A 20,812-nucleotide genomic window follows, 5' to 3' on the forward strand; every position below is an offset into this window, starting at 1 on the left:
TACCTTAGGGACACCAACAGGTTTCTTCATTTGTCAACTGTTCTAGTGTTTTTAAATACACTACAATAGATTGTTTATGTACATGGCTACTCATCCGAGCTACAGAAAATTCCTTGTTTCACTTTGGCTTCAAACCGTTATCAGTGAGAGTATTTCCTTTCAGTCCTTTTCCAGCACCCAAGGCCTTCACAAATGCTTAGCTGTAGTAACAGCATACCTATACAGGCAGGAATTCAAGTTTTAGCCATTTTCATGTTTGGCTAGTAGATTTCTGTATGGATTCAGGCCACCCTACTTACCATCAACATTCTAAAAACTGGAGGCTTCTTGATAGATTAAAAGTTGTACTTCCACGTCACCATGGCGCTATATGATATAAACCCAGAGCAAGCAAAAATTTTCTTTCATCAGGATAGAACAGTAGAATTCTAGAGCACCAAAATCTCTGGGACTCCCAAAAAAAGTCTCATAGTGACAGATTAGGACACATGACTTCAACAAACCACATTGTATCTTTTTCTTTTCTGTAGGTGGAAATAACTCAACGGGAATTGAAATTTCGGTGAAATCGAACCACTCAGCTGTTCTTACAGAATTGCTGAATCAGCTCAACTGATCAATCCCATCACAATCTCAACAAGCATCTGGATTTTTTTTAAACTTGAAAGGCTACTGGAATAGAAAATAAATTCTATGTGGGGGAGAGGTCTAGGAGGGTTACAAGGAGAGACTTTTATAGTGATGCATGGGGGAGGGGGGGGCACACAAAGGGCAGAGAAGGAGCAAAAATTAGGTTCCACTTCTTGGTCATGAAGGACCCCCCCAAGGGTTATGCTAGCTACATAGGGAAATGACCACCAACATTTGGGGACTGATGGAGGGGAAAAATGCATGGGGAAAAAGGAGGCAAAGAGGATGTGTTTGGTAGGTGAGAGGAAAAGGACAGGAAAGTTGGAGATAGGAATTTGTAAGAACATTAAGGTGAGAACATCGTAGGTAAAATGTGTATTATGCTTAATGAGTTGAACAATTTGCATTGGGACTTATACTAATAGAAGAAACATACTTATGTACAAACGACCACCAATTATTGAATCATAAAAATTATGAGGTCTGAATTATACATAGGCCATTAGGAGGAGGATAGTTAGGGGGCTGGCGATTCTCATCCATTCAAGATGCTCCTTCTTATTGGGAGATGTTTACAAAGATTATCTGAGAAAATGCCTTGAAATAACAGGGAGGCTACAAGGGAAAGAAGTCACCATTATAAATATTTATGTACCCAATATTAAGAAAAAAGAACTTTTCAAAGAACTTAAGTAGCCCCTACTATAATTTATTAAACAGGCAGTCATTTAATTTGGTGGAGGAAGGATTTAAATATTGTGCTAGATACATCTCTGGACCACTCCGTAGGAGGTGGTGAATATAGCAGAGTTCACAGTAAGGCTTTATGAGAGCTGGTTAAAGCACTTATTTGCTAGATAAATGGCAATTATATCTTCCTACCCAGAGAAACTATACTTATTACTCACACTCTAGAGACACTTCTACTAGAACAGATTTGGCAGTGTTCAAATCCAAGCTAAAGGACCACTTTTTTGAAACTGCTTTCAACTCTTAACTCCTCCTCACTGCTGTCAGATACATATACCCACTATAACCTCCCTAACCCTGAAATGTCCTGTCTAAATTAGATTGTAAGCTCTTCTTAGCAGGGACTGTCTATTGTATGTTAAAATGTACAGCTCTGTGTACGCCTTTCAGCGCTATAGAAATAATAAATAGTAGTAGATCTAGTTTGGTGTCATAGGAATTTGTGAGGCCAGGTGAAGAAGGCCCAAATTGAGTCTATTCAAGTATTTGACCACGCTGGAAGATTTGGGAGTAGAAACGTGAACGGGATTCTGAAGACTTAAAGCAAATTTTTAGATCACCAAATCTATGAAGAACTTAAAGGGATAATGCAAATATATGAATGAAAAAGACAATAAGCGAGTTATTTGTGGATGTCATTAAAGCAGTTGTGCAAGGTCACCTTATCAACTAGGGGGCACATAAGAAAGGTAAGGAACCAACAAAATTTGTATTTATAGGAGAGGTTAAGCTATTTGGAACAACAACACAGGAAGCAACCAGAGCCTGATCTCCTATGAGAATTAACCCAAGTTAGAAGAGAATTGAGGCAGTTACAAATTGAGAATGTTGACTTCATGCACAGGCGGCTTAAACAGCATTTTTTTGAGTTTAGCAATAAATCAGGCATAATCTTAGCTAGGCGTCTCCAGGAGAGACAGGCAATTCAATCAGTTCAGAAAATAAAAGGTAGAGATGAGATTCCCTATTAAACAGATGAAGAAGTTGGCTCATAATTTCTGGATTCCTATCAGAAACTGTATGAAGGGACTCCTGTTACTAATATGTAGGGCATGCAATACTATTTGGGTCAAATTGTCATGCCTAGATTATCTCAGGAAGATATATATCGAACTCCCCTATAGCTTTCTCAGAAATTGAATGGGTGATTAAACAATTGAAAAGTGGGAAAGACAAAGGACTGGACAGATTTTCAGCTAAATTGAATAAGAACTTTGTTGTCAATATTAGAGAACTACAAGGCTGGGTGGAAATGATCTACTGGTGGAGAAACCTCTTCCACCAAGTGTGTGAGACAGGTATTTCTATTTTGCTGAAACCATGGAAACATTCAGAGGTATTCACAGGTCTTACCAACCTATTTCAGTACTAAATGTAGATGTTAGGCTATTGGAAAAGATCCTAGCCAAATAACAAGCTCAGGTGTTCCCGAGTTTGATACATGCTGATTGTACAGAGCCATGGTGAGGCCTCACTTGGAGTACTGTGTTCAGTTTTGGAGACCACACTACCGAAAGGACGTGCTGAGGATCGAGTCGGTTCAGCGAACGGCCACCAGGATGGTCTTGGGGCTCAAGGATCTCACGTATGAAGAAAGATTTAAAAAATTGCGGCTGTACTCACTTGAGGAAAGAAGAGAACGGGGAGATATGATTGAAACATATAAGTACATCACGGGACACATCGAGTCAGAAAATGATATCTTCTGGCTCATGGGACCCTCGACCACCAGAGGGCATCCGCTGAAAATCAGGGGAGGGAAGTTTCATGGCGACTCCAGGAAGTACTTCTTCACCGAAAGAGTAGTGGATCATTGGAACAGACTCCCACTCCAGGTGATAAAGGCCAGCAGCGTGACGGATTTTAAGAGAAAATGGGATACTCACGTGGGATCTTTAAGGGAGTAAATTCAGGGGAGGGGATACTTGGAATGGGCAGACTTGGTGGACTATAGCCCTTTTCTGCTGCTTTTTTCTATGTTTCTATGTTTTTAAGCTGGTTTTATGCCTAAATGTCAAATGGCAGATAATATTTGGCAAACTCTGAATGTATTTGGAATGCCCAGTGGATCCATTTGAAATTTGTTATTTTGGCCATAGACACAGAGAAAGCATTTGATAGGGTCCGTGGAACTTTCTTTGGCTGGTATTGAATAAGGTATGATTGAGGAATAACTTCTGTACCTAGATTCAGAAACTTTATGAATAGCCCACAACATGCATAAAAATCAATAGTAGTTATACAACTTTATTCTCTATTGAGAGAGGCATCAGGCAGGGCTGTCTTTTGTTGCCACTACTTTTTGCATTATCCATAGAACCGTTAGCACCAAAGATTCAATCTAATATGAATATTAAAGGATTTAGATTGGGAACTTATCATCATAAAATAGCACTTTTTGCTGATATTTTGCTTTATGTGGGGGCATCCTGGATGAACTATCCTGGTTATAATGCATGAGTATAGTACTGTAGCCAGGCTTAAAGTAAATCTAGATAAAACTAAATTAATGGGTAACACCACTGAACAAAATGAAGACTTACATGGGGCAGGAAGCCACCTGGGTTATCAAAATCTCTGATTTGGCAATGTATGGATTTGGGGGAGGGTGGTTCCTAATTTGGTATATTATCATTGGGCAGCCCAACTACGGCAACTACTGGATTGGGAAATCAACCTAGGCAAAGCATGCGTATTATTAGAACAGGATCATTTCTCCCTTCTTGCCTTATGGTACTTACTATGCCTTTCCCATTACCAAAAGAAGCTTCCAATCTTTTTATAAAATCTTTGCTAGAGCTCTGGGGCATGGTCATGGCTAGGTTTGGGACTAGAAATTGTCTTGGCGGAGTAGAAAGATGGTTGCATGAAGCTTGGCCACATTCAGAAGTGCCTTACATTTGCTGCTGAATTACTTCTTTTCCAGCTGTTTCTATAGGAAAGATTGTTAAAGTGGCTCCCTCAGGCACTAAAACTTCGTCCCCACTACAACAGACAATAATGTGCTTCACATCCAAGGCCCTTTCTTCCACAGAAGAAAATTTCCTGGTGATAGCTCAGAGTGATGGAACTCTCAACTTCAGGGCTTAATGTGATACTTTCAGCCGCAGCTGCAGGGGTTTCACATGTGGAAATATAACCTTGATAGGTGGTATATAAAATCCTAATAAACTAGAGAAGCTGCTCTACAGACTGGCAGTGAAAGTGTCAGGGAGCAGTCAGCATTAGAAGCTGGCAGTAAGACTCCTGGTGCAGTGTTTCTGGAAAATATTTGGAGGGCTCTCCAGAGGTTGAACTCAACGATAGGACTCCCTTCCAAGCCAAGTGGCTCAACTAAGGGAAAGGGAAATTTCTGCAGCTGTGGTTGTTTTGATGCAGACGCAAGAACAGATAAGTTTAGATTATATGCAGGCACCCAGGAAGCCACATAACTTGAGTTGGGTATAATCATACTAGTAGTGGTCTCTCTAGCTATGAAGCAAGATGAAGAGCCCAGAATAGTACAATAGATTCAGACTCTCTCAGATTCTGGCAGGAAAAGTGAATCTAAGATTGTTTAGCTGATTTCATATAGGGTAGTCAGCTGAAAAGCATAGGAATTTTGCTTAGGAGCAAAGTGCTCTTCACCCTATGCGGCCTTTATTTCCAACAAATGACTTGTGCTTGTATTGAATTTGGCAGGCTTAGAGAGAGAAGGTAGCAATGTGACAGAAATGGTCACAAACTATCCATGTTATGTCCAGTCTGCAACAGAAAAATGGCCTCTCAGGTAGTCACAAAATAGAATCATGCCAAGGTGCTTGCTAACTATAGTTTCTTTTAAAACTCAATTGGTATTAAGGTCTTAACACTTTAATAATATGCACCAACCACAACAATCAAATATGTGTGTGAGTGTGCCAACATTTGTATAGCAAAATGCTTAGAGGGGTATCTAGACAGTCACTAGGGCAGATGCTAATTTAGTTGCACCAGTGCAGATGTGTGAAAAACCACCAGAAAGGTATTTCCTCTGTGCATGGACAGAGTTACAACCATACAAACCTTGACAGACTGGCCCAAGTGTGCAAATAATAGGTTTATGCTGGGATTTATTTGTCATAATAATAATAGCAGCAGAAGTAATTTAAAAATTTCATTATCCTATCCATCTGCTGCATTTTTAGTATTTCAGCAAAAGATTTGCAAACCTGCATTTTGAAAGTCAAGCATTAGTGCAAACTAAAAGAATCTGTAATAACAAACAACATTATAAGGATAAATAAAACAGAGAATTATATTCTCCTGGGTTTATTATATCCCTGGTAAATATAGGAAACTAGGATTGAAGTCCAAATGGTGAGCAGAAGATCTGCTCTAAATGATTCAGGTTATAAGTATACATCAGTAAGTCGATGTGAAGACCATTAAAACAAAAATTAGCAGCACCCTTTTTATATTAAAATCAATGTTCATGAATTCTGTGAATCGGAAAATAATATGGCCTGCTCCTTCTCTGATGAACAGCAGATGATAAAGTACCATATTTCAGTTCAAAGTACAATCTTCCATACAGTAATAGCTTTGCATACCTAATGATTTTTTTGTTAGCATTTATATCATTAGTTCTCCAGTCATAAACATGACAATTTATTAGAATCTGAAAGAAGCAGAAGAACCTTAACGATTACCCTAATTAATGTATTGCTACTACAAAGTATTACATAGCAAGTCTGAATAATATGCCTAAGAGATAGCAGAATAACCTCTGGTGCGGATTACCTAGGACACAGAAGTGCATTATTTCTAGTAAAATATATGGCACATACCATAATGTCATAAGACAGTTTATCAGGCAACGAACTGAGCCGCTTCTGAAGCACCTCATAATCATTCTCAACCTTCTTCCTGTTAAGAAATACAATTTAATATAATGTAAAAATCTTAAATTTAAAATATATTTCCAAGACATTGAATTACCTCATTTAAAAAGTTTGCCTCAAATGAGCGCTAAGCCTTACAGCAGATGTCAGCTGCTTCTTAAAAGATATACTGAGATATTTAGCCTAACTGAAATATTAGTAATAATGATATCAGAACAAGAATACCTTTGATGAACACTCACCTTCCAAGGAGCTGGCTTCTTAATGGCAGTGTCAAGTTCTGCTGACAGAAATGATATGGAAAAGGCAGTGGTGGTGCTAAGAGGAGACAGGTGGCATGTATATATTTGAACAAATAAATTCTGGATTATCCCAATATCAATAAAAGGTGAAAGGATAACCAAAAGAAAGTAAATTAAATAAGGGCCCTTCTTAGATTTGCATCTTATAATCCAGAATTTCAGAATAAGATTTGGAATCCTTTGTTCACTGCATACCACTGCCTGTGAGGAGCTGCTGCCTTGTAAATTATCATCAAACATCAATTCTAATTTAAGTCAGAGATCCTAGGGGTATCGGAAAAGACAAGTCTATCAGGTGCAGACTTTATGCCTCTATAATGTTCACATAAGAGATTATGCTAAAACTTTTCAATGAAAATATTTTCTTTCCGACAGTTACTTTTCTGAGTGTTCAGTTGTGATAGCCTGGAGCAAAGGTTAAGCACCATCCAGAGCAAGCAAAGGCAGACAGAACTATTTCCTCTTATGATAACGACTCACAAACAAAAACATGCAATACAAATGGTATCCTAAAGAAACTGATTAAAACACTAAAAGCATATGCTTCTGGTGGAAAGCTCTGAAACTATCTTTCATTTCTGTTCCTTGGCACAAAAGTGCAAACTGGTGCTTCTAAGCTGTAGATTTTTTTTTCATTGTTAGGCAAGAGAGGCAGTTGCTGCAATAAAGAAACCATAACTCTAAAAAACAAAAAAAAACAAAAAAAAACCAGATCAGAAATGGATAGGATGCTAGTTCCACTAAAAACTGTCTCAAGCCTCTAATAAAGGGAAACAGCAAAGACACCAAGAGTGCATGTAAGCACGCTAAAACACTATTTAGATTGCTGAAACACACATCTATAGAGTTACAAAAAAGAACTAAAAAAAAATAAAAGGAAAGAAAACACTCATCAAATGCTGCGTTTGTGGGAAATAGTGAACAATCTGGAGCAAAGAATGGGGGAAGCTGTTCTATGTCTCCCTCTGCTGGTAAATGAAGGTGTAATCCAAATACTGAATAATGTGAATATAGCAGAAACTCAAACATAAGTTTGTACAGGAACATAGTACACCATTTGAGGGAAAAATCTTAAATAAAAGTAATAAAATCTAGCAGAACAAACAATAAAATATGCTGTCTTCAGGTCATCCAGCTACTTTCAGTCCAAGATTGTCTTTATCCACTCATTTAGTTCAATATGTTTCCATAAAAAAAGGAAAAAAGAAAAACCAAAGATATATGCAGAAAGAAGTCTTTTGTAATCTTGTGGATTGCTGAAAATATCAATTTGCTGTTTGTAATGACAAAATTTTATCCTGTTTGACCACCCCCCTACCCCGATTGGGTGATCAAACGTGCATATTATAGAGCACGTTATGCCAATCCTGATTTTTTGATCTACAGCTTAGAAGCACAATACGTCGTCTGATGATCGTCAAGTGTGTGTGATTTCTTTTTCGAATCAAGCTCAAGATGTAGCTAACATCATCAGGAAATATTGGCACATTTTGAATATACATGACAGTTTTAAAGATGTTCTGAGAATTGCCTTTTCCCGCCCTAAAAATTTGGACAACTTGTTGAATCAAGCGTATGGTAATAACCCGGAGATCGAATTTCGTACAAAATATCACTGCTAGTTTTTAAATCTATGATCTATAATGAACCCCAGTTCATTACAAGACTGCTTATTCCATACAACGTTTCACGGACCCTTCGATCAGCTTCAAACAATCTGTTAACAGTTCCTTCTTTAAAAATTATTGGTACTAGAAGACAAGACATGTTCTCAATTATCGCCCCTACCTTATGGAACTCTATGCCTCAGTACATTAGAGACATAAAGGGCCTCATTTCTTTTAAAAGAGCTTTAAAAACTTATTTTTTTAAGGATGCTTTTAATATATGACTCTCAGATTTAAACATTTTTTTTTTTAAGTTCAATAAGTTTTTATTAAGGTTTTACAAAAGAACAGAAAGTAATAGAGCTGAACATCAGTCAAACATTGCATCGGTACATATACTAATACATAACAAATCCATAAAACAATGCCCCATTTTTTTAACCCTAGATTTTATATCCCATAATTTTGCTTTTTTTCCCCTTCCTTGAGTTATTTTTCCCTTTAATATATTTCTTCTACAAATATATTGTAACTTTCCCCATCTACCCTCATGTTTCATGTGTGTTAACCCAGTATGTTTTTTTATTTAAAAGTTAGTGTATTTGTGTTTCTATTTTACTTGAATTGTACATCAGGTATTCAATTGTACATTAGGTATTCAATAAGCGATTTATCAAGCACTAATAAAACTTGGAAACTTGAGTCACAAACCTTGTGGTCACTGCAATGCATGTTTCAACTCTTTGTCTATCTCCACTTGGCGTCATTCTATTTCTCAGCGTGAATATAAGTTAAGACAGTATACTACCTGCTTGTCTCAATGGGTAGTTTACATTATCACCTGCCCGTGTGACCTGGTTTATGTGGGACGGACTAGCCGCAAAGTAAAAACTAGACTGTCAGAACATAAGAGCCGGCTAAACACTTCCACTACCTCTGCCCCCATGGTTCCCCAAGGGCCATGAGTTTGCTGATCTCACCTGGTTTATTATCGAACAACTTCCTGTGGATTTTAAAGGGGATAGACTTGCACGTATCCAGCTGCGAGAACAGTTCTGGATTTTTGAATTCAATACGGTTCACCCCTACGGCCTTAATGAAGGAATTGAATGGAACACTATTGTCTAGCTGATTGGCCAATTTTTTGTGATTGGCTGCCCCTTTATGACGTTTTTTTTTCCTCCCAGTTTTTAAGTGTGTTTTGCCTGCCGCTCTGTTAGCTCCTCCCTCCTTTTGCCGGCTGGCGCCGGCTCATGGCTTTATGATTTGTGTCCGTCTAATGCTACAGGTTCCTGAGGAAGGGACCCAGAGTCTCTGAAACTGGGCTTGGTAGAACCTGATGTGGCAGCGGATCTTGTAGCCCTGTTCTTATCTTCCAGACCATGTCTTCAAGCTAAGTCTGCTTTTTTGATTTAGGAGTCGGCTGAGGGACCTTCAGTGTGTCCCACTCTGTCTTTTTATTGGCACTTTAAATTTGTGATTTACTTTATCGCTGTATTAATTTTTTCACCAATTATTGAGTTGAGCACACAAGAGGGATACAGTGTGGAGGTTATTATATCTTCACCAGTATGTGTAAGCGCTGGAGAATGTTCTCCCTTCGCTTTTCCTTCACACTGAGAATCTTTCTTACACATTTATTATTATAATTGTTACTTATTTGAGTGCTTGAGAGAGACTGGGTCACTCAGAAGGTCTATTAGACTTTTACTGCCTTTTGTGGTTAATACTATATTTGACATTTTGATTTCTTTTTTTAGGGAGGGGGGAAAGTGTTATTTAAAGGTATTATAGATCTAATTTCCTAAGACCAGACATTGGCTTTGAACATAAAAGGGCAATGCCAGGAAAGAGATGGATATCTAACAGTTGAAATGGCTAAGTTGAACAAGATTTAAAATATTTTAAATACTTGGCAGAAATGAAGAAAAATTTAAAAGAATGGGAAAAAAAACTATTAAAGATCATTACTAAGGTTTGGATGTTCTTATTTTTATTTTTTAAGAAAACTTAAGCATTAATCAAAAGTTTTAGAAGCCAAAAAGGTAAATCTTTATTAATTTTTTAATCATTATCTGTGTGACAGGAACTGAGGTAGTGCTGGGACTTATTCAAATGGAAGTGATGATATTCAGCCGCTATCTGAAACGCAATCTTGAAAAAACGCTGCAATAACTCAAAAATTGTAGTGTTGTTTCAAGATTACATTTCTTTTGGACATTGTGCCAGGCAGCAGGAATTTTATAATACATAATGCAAGTAACCATTTTGGCTTGGCTTTTTTGCAATTTGGCGCACCTACTGGGCTACCTTTTTCACCCCTGAAGAAGGCATATTTGCCCAAAACACGGACTGTGTTGGGATCCAATATATATTTTATTATAAAGGACTTTCTATGCCTGTCACGTTTTATTCATACATATCTTTTAACCTAAATCTGTTGACATTCTAATAAACTAATTGTCCTTATAGTGGTTTGACCTGTGTCCCTTCCCCACTCCCTTTTTTGCTCTAGCAAGCATTGCTAATTATCTAGATAGCAATGCTGAAAATACATATTATGGGGGTAGGATGTTATCAAAGTGTGGTAAAAGGTGGCAAGTACAACTAATAAAATTAAAGAGACTTCTCTGATGCTAAATGGAATTGATTATCCTATCAACTCTGTTATCAAAATATTTTTAGTCAATTTGGATCAGTCTTTAACCTTTGATGCTCAACTTGACGCTTTAGTTAAAAGTTTCTTTATATAGTGGAAGCTTCATACTATAAAATCCTATTTTGATTTTTTGTCTTTCAGACTGATAGTACAATCATTAGTTTTAAGTATATTGGATTATTGTAATATCATTTATTTAGGATCTTACAAGAAAATTATCAAGAGGATGCAAATTATCCAAAATACGGCAGTGCGTTTAATTTTCAATTTGAAAAAATCAAACACCTTATTACCAAAAGTTGCACTGGCTCCCAGTCAAGGCAAGAATAATTTTCAAATTTGCCTGTTATAAAACATTGTTTGGTCTTGCTCCAACCTATCTTATAAATCATTCTGATCTTTCAGAAACTAATCACTCTACATGTAGTATCTCCTTGTTTTCCTTTCTATCATTAAAGGGTTGCATATACAGTGGTACCTTGGTTTGCGAGCATAATTCGTTCCAGAAGCATACATGTAATCCAAAGCACTCGTATATCAAAGTGAATTTCCCCATAGGAAATAATGAAAACTCGGACGATTTGTTCCACATCCCAAAAACTTTAATAGAAAATACAGTACGGTACGTACTTGTATTGCATGATCTCACTCGTTTCGAACAGTCACTACACTGCGGGTGAATTGAGCGTGATTTTTTGTTATGGGGTCCTTTAATCAAGCTGCGGTAGGGGTTTAACGCGCGTTAAACTGCCTGCCGCGCTAGCCGCTAACACCTGCATTGAGCAGGCGTTAGTTTTTTAGCCAGCCACGGGGGTTAGCATGTGATGAAATGTCTGACGCGCTAACCCCGCTAGCGCGGCTTGATAAAAGGACCCCTATGTACAGCCGCGCTCAGCGTGAGATGTGTGTATGTTGTGCGCGCTTGAACTGCTGGTGCATGTATTATGTTCAGACGTGATCAGTGATGCGATGCACATATATTGTGCGTATTTGACGTGACTGCACGTATATGTGCTCATACTGCACATATATGTGCTCTTTTATCAAGTTAAAATTTAAGAAAATGTTTTGCTCATCTAGCAAAACACTTGTAAATCACGTTAACTCGCTATCCAAGGTTAGACTGTATTAAAGATTGCTTGATTGGACTATCTTTTCAAGCAGGAAAATGGATTAAAAGCTTTGGTGGTTTGATCTTGACCTCTTCTTATCAGGCTTTCAGGTCATTAAAAACTTATTTGTTTGATAAATTTATATAAATAGATTTGTTAATCCTTTTTATAATGTGATCTTATGAATTATGTATCTTTGATGTAAAGTCGCTATGTTTTACAGGGGGTTTGTTTTGTTTTTTTTAATTGTGAACCGCATTGAACTGCGGTATAAAAATAAAGTTATTAATATTACTGCACCTTGATTTACCACAGGAGTCACCAACCTGCAGTATCTATTACAGGTTGATGACTCCTGTGGTACATGAATAAGGTTCCAAGCTACCTTGCTAGCAGCAATATTCATCAGACCTGGCAGCACTAGGCCGCCAAGCTGTAGCCCAATGTTGACAAGCTGTCTCTTAAAGCAGCCAGCATTTTTAACTGGAAAAAAGGGCACAGCACCTCCCCCAAGCCTTAAGTACTTCTTGCCTCTCACCCCATCCTCCCCCCCCCAAAAAAAAAACCCCCGAAACCTCCTACTTGCCTCCCAACCTGAGGGGATCCCTGGAAGTCTCATCCCTGCTGAAAAAGTCACTTCATAAAGCATCAAACCCAATGTTACCCCTCTCCCCAACCCTCCCAAAGGACCCCTGGGCCTGTCCATTATAGAATCCTCAGTGTCTAGTGGTTTTGGAAGGAGTCATCCCCAATCACTCCAGCTCTTGGCGGCATCATCATCCAAAATGGTGAAAGTGATCACTAGTGGTAATTTCATGGTACTACTGCTAGGGATCATCGGCACCCTTTTGGATGATGACACAGGCAAGGGCAGATTATAGCAAATGTAGAGTTCATCCTGATCAGGAGACATTGAAGAGGTCAAACAAAAAGCAGCAAGACCAGTGTGGCAGAAAACGAGCTATTGACAAGGATCAAGTTTGGCACAGTGCATTTCAAAGAGCTGCAATTTGTGCAAAACCCTGCAGCAATGATGATTTAAGGTGTTGCATGGAATGACCACATTACACCACTACTGAAACAACTACATTGGCTACCCATTCAAATGATTGACCATAAAGTTCTGACAATTGTACACCAGGTAATCTATGGGGTGGGACCCTGATACTTAATGAAGATGTTAAAACAATGCGCTCCTCTCAGATCATTGAGATCTCAATCTGCAATGAGGCTATCTGTTGAAGTACTTGGCGAGACACGTTATAGGAAACCACAGGCAACAGCTATTTCAGTGGCGGGACTGCCAGGATACTTGAGATTGTGAAAAACACAAGATGTCTTTTAAAAAACAATTGAAAACTTATTTATTTGTCAAAGCTTTTTATTAGTTGGATAATACTAGAACTATTTCTAGAGCTCTGTACAAGGGCAAAATTTTTATTAGTATATCCTAGTTTTAGGATTTGTTCAGGGTTAGTGGGGAAGAGGCTGGATATCATATTTGTATGTTTTTGAATATGTGTATTCTTATTGTAATTTGCTTAGGCATTAAGCGGAGAAGAGATTTTTAAATAAATAAATAAATACGCCAGACTGTACTTGGATGCAATCAGTGCACAGATTTTTGGATGATAATATATTAGTGAGTCTGAGCATACAATGCAGGTTTATTCTCCTAATGCAGTTTGAAAACTTGCCCCTTAAGTACCTGTTCCTAATAATGAGGTTATCGTACTCGCTAAAAATCTGGCTCTTTATTTATAAAGAGATTTGTAATAAGTGTTTGCTCTCCCATTCCTTCTTTTATTTGAAACCTAGTATTTCGTTTCACAGCGAAGCATACTGTATAGGCTGTATCTTAACATTTATGAAAATTGTTTGTCAGAATATAATACATTTATATAATTGCTCTGATTTTTATGACTCTTGTATTCAGCTTAACTGAGACTAAACCAAAATTTTTTGATGTTATGGCTTGCCGCTACAAATAATTCAGTTGGTAACCTCTATGGCATGCGAAGAAATGTAAATTTGAAAGAGAATCTATGTTTGCTGTTTTCCAGCCACAGAATTAATCTTGGCACTCTGATTTTCCATAACATTCCGAAAAGTTAAGAAAGAACACCTAAATATGGAAGAGCGGTGGAATAACCTAATGGTTAGGGCAAGGAGAACCTGAGTTTGAGTCCCACTGCAGCTCCTGGGCAAATTACTTAATCCTTCACTGCCCCAGGTACAAAATAAGTACTTGTATATAATATGTAAACCGCTTTGATTGCAACTACAGAAAGGCAGTACATGAAATCCCATCCCCTTTCCCTTTATGTGATGTTTTTGGACTTCGATTCTGACCTCTCGTTTTCTACGTATATCCAACAAGCTGCTAAGACCTGTCGCTTCTATCTCTTCAATATCACCAAAATTCACCCCTTCCTCTCTGAGTACACTACCTGGACCCTTATCCCCTTATCAAAACCTTACACTTGGATTACTGCAAATTACTTCTAACTAGTAACCCGCAGTGTTGCCTCTCCCCCTTGCAATCTGTGCAAAACTCTGCTGTACGACTCATCTTCTACCAACCTCGCTACGCTCATGTCACCCCTCTCCTTAAGTCACTTCATTGGCTCCTTATCTGCCATCGCATACAGTTCAAATCTTATTGCTGACCTACAAATGTGTTTGCTTCTCACTCCTTATATACTGCCCAGAGAACTCCGTTCCTCAGATAAGTCACTCTTAGCATTACCCTTCTCCTCCACTGCCAATTCCAGACTTTGTTCCTTTCATCTAACTGTCCCCTATGCCTAGAATAAATTATCCGAGTTTGTCCGTCAAGCAGCCCTTTCCTTGTTTAAAAGCAGACTGAAAACCCATCTTTTTGATATAGCTTTCAGTCCTTAACCCTACTCCTCTGCCCTCCAACCCAACCCGCTGATTTACCGTTCCCCTTAACTGTATCCATGACATCCTGTTTGGCTGTCTTGTCTGATTGTAAGGGACTATTTTCTTCTTCTTTGTGACTCTGTACAGCGCTGCGTGCGTCTGGTGGCGCTATAGAAATAATTAAAAGTAGTAGTTTGAAATACCTCCTGTTTTATTTTTTACAGAATAAAAACAGAAGATAACTTGATTAAGAGAACTCTACTTGATGCGATAATTTCTCCTAACAGTTGCCTCTTTGCTCCTTGAGATGTCAAAAATTGACATAATTTTAAAGTGATATTGCATGTTTCTAAAATAACTTAAGAATTTGCAACATTGTGTGCCCTTCTGAACCATAGGCACAGCATGGCATGGTTTAGGCTTCAATAAAAACTGGACACTCAGCTCAGTCATTTCCCTTTGCCTTCCGGGCTATTGTAGAGTTAGTGAAAAAATTAGAGCTGTACCAAAAAGCATATTTTACTATTTGGCTGAATATGAATACCAACAACGGGCACTGAGCTTTAACATAACAAATAATAAAAGAAGTAACGTGAAATCAGAAATCAAGTGTTTATTTCAGAAGGATTTAGCACAGTCAAGTCAGGGATAATTTGTATTTGAATTTAAATCACTGGTCAGCCGAATGTGAATAATGTGCTAGTCGGGGCCAAATTAAATACTCGGTACAGCCATATGAGAAATATCTGGGATATTTAGTCTTTTAAATAAAATAAACTATTTTTGTAAATCAAGAAACTGGAAAAGGTAAGAAAGAAAGACAACATAGCATACAACTAGTTCTTATAAAGCCACCTCATCCTCTTTAACTCAAAATGACATTACCTGCTCAGCGAAAGAGATCACGCTGTTAGCGCTAATGAGCAAGGGTTGGGATAAATGAGGTATCAGTCATTCTATATCAGTAGCATCGAAAATGGTTGAAGTTTGCACAGATTCTTGGAGGAGAGTTCTAGGAGGAAAGGGAACCAAGATTGATGTTGCCAACAAGGTGCCATGAGGATTATGGTACCCCAATCCTGACGAAGTTTTAGTAGAGTTTTTCCGATGAGAGGTATTGGAGGTAATGTGTAGATGAATCTCTGTCCCTAATGAATGAATTGGATCTAATGCCAGGCAATTTGGGGGTGGAGTATATAGCCTGAAATAGAATAGCCAAAGTTTTTTGTTGTGGGGAGAAGCAATGAGATCTATGTCTGGTGTCCCCTAATTGGAGAAAATGCAACTTAATATGGTTGTGCTGAGATATCATTCGTGGATTTAAAGAAGTCTGTTCAGTTTGTCTGCTAATACATTTTGCTTCCCCGCTGGATAAACTCTGGGCGACAAGTCAAAGAACCACGTTGGTAAAAATAAATCAATCTGCCTCTGATGGGAAGATTGTGAGGAAGAGATGACTTGGAAAAGAGATAGCTCAGGGGAGATATGACAGAGGTCTATAAAATACTGAGAGAATTGGAAAAGGTAGATGTGAATCGCTTGTTTACTCTTTCCAAAAATACTAGGACTAGGGGGCTAAGTAATAGATTTAAAACACACTGGAGAATTAAATTGTAATTAAAATATGGAATTTGCTGCTGGAGAATGTGGTGAAATCAGTTAGCATAGCAGGGTTTAAAAAAGGGTTGGATAATTTTCTAAAAGAAAAGTCCATAGGTCATTATTAAGATGGCTTGGGGAAATCCACTGCTTATTCCTAGGATAAGCAGAATAAAATCTGTTTTACTCCTTGGGATCTTGCCAGGTACCTGTGACCTGTGTTGACTACTGTTGGAAAAAGGATACTGGGCTTGATGGACCTTCGGTCTGTCTCAGTATGGCAATTCTTATGTTCTTATTGAGGGAAATATTGGAAATGCTCTCTAAAAAGGAGTCAAAAGGATGACTGCTGTTTGGATTGAGTTTGTGATTTTTGTGTCCTTTGTTGTTATGCGAGAAGCAGGCTGAGAAGATGAAGAAGGATGATTGTAATGCTTTTTGGTGTTATAAATAGGAATGTCTAGATGAGGCAGCATATCCTTCAGATGATGGAGAGATTTATTGTTTAGATAAAGTTGTCATAGTTTTTGTGCGCGTTTTTTTTATCTTATCTGGTGCCTCTTCAATTTTTTTCCCCCAAATAAGTTATCGCCCTTACAAGGCGCATTGGAAAGCCATTCTTTAACTGAATCAATCCAGATCAGAGACTCAAAGCGAAACTAAACAGTGCATTGCAATTGCTACTGTGGGCATTCTGAAAGAAACATCAAAGGCATTAAAAGCTGCTCCAGCCATGAACTTTCTAGTAGTAAGCAAGTTCTGAGATAATTGCTGAAATTGCTTTAAATTGTCTGGGGGAAGAAATTGTTCAAATTCTGACAATTGTTTTAATAAATATTTGAAGTAAATAAACATGTAAAATTGGTAGTCCATAATTATGTTAAGGAGCATAAATGACTGGAAAATGTGTTTGCTGAAGGCCAGCAAACTGGCTTCTCTGCCAAGAGGAGCAGAAACATAAGATAATGAGATACGTGAACGCTTGAAGCAGATTCCACAACTAATGAATGGTGTTGAAGTTGAGCTTTGTCAAACCTGGATATGTTTGATTTCTATACATTGTGTCTATCTTTCTAGGAGCTACTTGGACTGATAGGGGAGTCTCCCAGCTTTTAAATAAAGTATCTTCCATGGCCTTGTGTAAAGGCACTTTAATACATTCATTTGGTGGTGCTTCAAAATCAAAGAGTTCAGAACAAGATTCCTCCCTCTGTTTCCGTTTTGATGGGGAGAGCCTGTCCCATCTATCTTACAAAGCTAGCAAAAGATATACTTTCTGGCAGAGATGCGAATCGTTGAAGAGGAAGGGAAGGATCAGAAGGTATACTGTAGGATTCTTCTGCTGGGTACTCTTGCAAGTCCTCATCCAAATGATTAGAGATATCTAAATCAAACTCCTCAAAGTATTCCCTTCTAGGAGAATCAGGAAGTGTGTGTCGAGAGAAGAGATGATGGTGCGTTGAGGAGCATCGAGGTGCAGGTCAACGTTCCGAGGCAGGAGATAATTCCTCTACCGAAGACAATGCATGTTTCGAATGGGTCAGTGCCAACTTTGTTGCTCGATGTTGAGAAGGGGTGTATGACCTTGCCCTCAATCGACACTCTGATGTATCCTTGGACTGGGCTGAGGAAGGCATGGAAGCCTTTAAAACACCTATGAAGACAGCGACTGCAGTAGCCCCAAAAGCTCTTGTCTGTGCATAGCCAGGATCTCCTTCTGGAGAGATGGTATCATTACCAGGAGAGACATTGGCATGGAAGCAATCTGCTGTACTGGTCTGTATAGCATGGGAAACCTCAATATCGAAGTACACCTATGAGAAGACATCATCTGGAGAACAGTCATCCTTGCGTCAAGGATAACATAGTGGCCTGCCAAGAAGGGAAAAAGGTTAACGCTTCTTAGCTTTTTCATATGAACAAGGCATAGATGAAGTTGAAGTAGAGTCCTGCCTCTGTAAGGTGCCCAACACTCTGGATGCAGTGTCAATGCACTTAATGCCAATGCCAGGGTTAAAGGAGGCTAAGTGTTAGGATCTGAGTCTCCCACCATGCTGGATGTCGATACCAATGAGGTACCAAAATGTTTTTTGAACTGAAGTTTTCGGGCTTTAAGAGACCTCTTTTGCATAGGGAGGAAAATGGCACAGTTGTTTACTATTTATTTATTTATGTTACAAGCTTATACCCCACCTAAAACCTAAGTGGGTTACAAGAATGGAAACATAGAAACATAGAAATAGACGGCAGATAAGGACCACGGCCCATCTAGTCTGCCCACCCTAATGACCCTTCCCTACCTTTCTCTGTGAAAAGATCCCACATGACGATCCCATTTGGCTTTAAAATCAGGCACGCTGCTGGCCTCAATCACCTGAAATGGAAGACTATTCCAGCGATCAACCACCCTTTCAGTGAAAAAGAATTTCCTGGTGTCACCGTGCAGTTTCCCGCCCCAATAAAAATAAAATAGCAAACAATGATATAATATAAAAATACTCATTCAGAATCTACTGCTTCTCATCTATTTAAAAAAAAAAGCTTAAATACACAGGGATGTTTTTAAAAGCTTTTTAAAATGCTGAATGTTATCCCTCATCCTCAACTGTCCAACCAGGTTATTCCATAGATTAACCCCAGCTACTAAAATGGCCTTAGTTCTAGTATGAACAAATTTCACCCATTGCAATCCATCCACTGACAGATGTATCGCCCTTTAGACACTGTTTACGGTAGCTTTGTTCAGCTGTTCGGTGCTGCACAAGCTCTTCTTTGCACTAGGTTTTAACTATTTATCAAGTGGATTCTTTCTGAGGACCCCTGATGCAGGCTTTTTAGCTGAAACACAGTCCGTGTCAGGTCCATGGGTCTATTTTTAGTTTCTACTTTGCATGGTTGCCATTAAAGTAACTTTCCAAGCTTGATGGTCAGGTACAAAGGTAATCATAAGAACATAAGCAGTACCTCTGCTGGGTCAGACCAGAAGTCCATCACGCCCAGCAGTCCGCTCACGCGGCGGCCCATCAGGTTCAGGACCTGCATAGTAATCCTCTATCTATACCCTTCAGTCCCCTTTTCCTTTAGGAAATCATCTAATCCCTTCTTGAAACCCAGTAGCGTACTCTGTTGTATCACACCCTCTGGAAGCACATTCCAGGTGTCCATCACCCTTTGGGTGAAGAAGAACTTCCTAGCATTGGTTCTGAATCTGTCCTCTCTCAATTTTTCCGAATGCCCTCTCGTTCTTGTAGTTTTCGAAAGTTTGAAAAATCTGTCCCTCTCCACTTTCTCTGTGCCCTTCATGATCTTGTAAGTCTCTATCATGTCCCCTCTAAGCCTCCGCTTCTCCAGGGAAAAGAGGCCCAGTTTCTCTAATCTTTCAGCATATGAAAGATTTTCCATACCCTTTATCAGTCGCGTCGCTCTCCTCTGAACCCTCTCGAGTATCGCCATATCCTTCTTTAGGTACGGTGACCAATACTGGACGCAGTACTCCAGATGCAGGCGCACTATCGCCCGATACAACGTTCTGGTTGTAATAACTTTATTGATAATACCTAGCATTCTGTTCGCCTTCTTAGAGGCCGCTGCGCACTGTGTCGACGGCTTCATTGTTTTGTCCACCAGTACTCCTAAGTCCTTCTCTAGGCTACATTGCTGTGAACAAGGCTGCCCTGTAAACATCTAAAAGCTAAGTTACTCAGCATTTCATATTCTGCTCTTTTGACTGGTTTTCAGCATTATATCTGCTTAATTTCTCTTCTCCTCCCTGTTTCTTACTAAAAAAAAATATAAAAAAGCACAAAAAAATCCTTCTCTTTCCTCTGTTAAATCTTATTTCCTCTTCCTGCATTTTTGTTTAAAATACTGTGTTTTAGGTGGTATAAAGCCTATATTTCTGGTGCCTGTGGCTCAGGGTGACTAAAGTAGGGAAAATCTGTTATAAATCCTGTGTTTTAGGGTAGCACTGATAGAACCTGCAGTTTTGTTTAAAATACTGTGTTTTAGGTGGTATAGAGCCTATATTTCTGGTGCCTGTGGCTCAGGGTGACTAAAGTAGGGAAAATCTGTTATAAATCCTGTGTTTTAGGGTAGCACTGATAGAACCTGCAGTTTTGTTTAAAATACTGTGTTTTAGGTAGTATAGAGCCTATATTTCTGCCTTACTAGTAGTCTTACTTATAGTCCCACCAACCCCAGGGACCACTATTCATATATAGAGACCCATATAATCAGGACTACTCAAATCAAGTCACTTCACAACCAATCAAGATGACCTTTATTCTATGCAATCACTGTGGTGCTTTAATTCCAAGACATACTATTTGGAGGCTTAAGGCTTGCCCCATCTGTCTTCAACTTGCCAGTATTAAGGAGGAGCTCTGCAAACTTAAACAGGAATTGA

At 38.7% G+C, this 20,812-nt stretch overlaps 1 protein-coding gene across 2 annotated transcripts in view; it reads right to left on the reverse strand.

Annotated features, from left to right (window-relative positions):
* URI1 (URI1 prefoldin like chaperone) overlaps window positions 1-20,812 on the reverse strand; it is a 211,327-nt gene that overhangs the window by 118,566 nt on the left and 71,949 nt on the right. For both annotated transcript variants that reach the window (XM_033941954.1, XM_033941953.1), the window contains one exon: window positions 6,189-6,267. In XM_033941954.1, the coding sequence (XP_033797845.1) occupies window positions 6,189-6,267 (79 nt within the window). The remainder of the gene's footprint in view (window positions 1-6,188; window positions 6,268-20,812) is intronic.

This window comes from Geotrypetes seraphini, chromosome 4 (genome assembly GCF_902459505.1).
Source record: "Geotrypetes seraphini chromosome 4, aGeoSer1.1, whole genome shotgun sequence".
Taxonomy (NCBI): domain Eukaryota; kingdom Metazoa; phylum Chordata; class Amphibia; order Gymnophiona; family Dermophiidae; genus Geotrypetes; species Geotrypetes seraphini.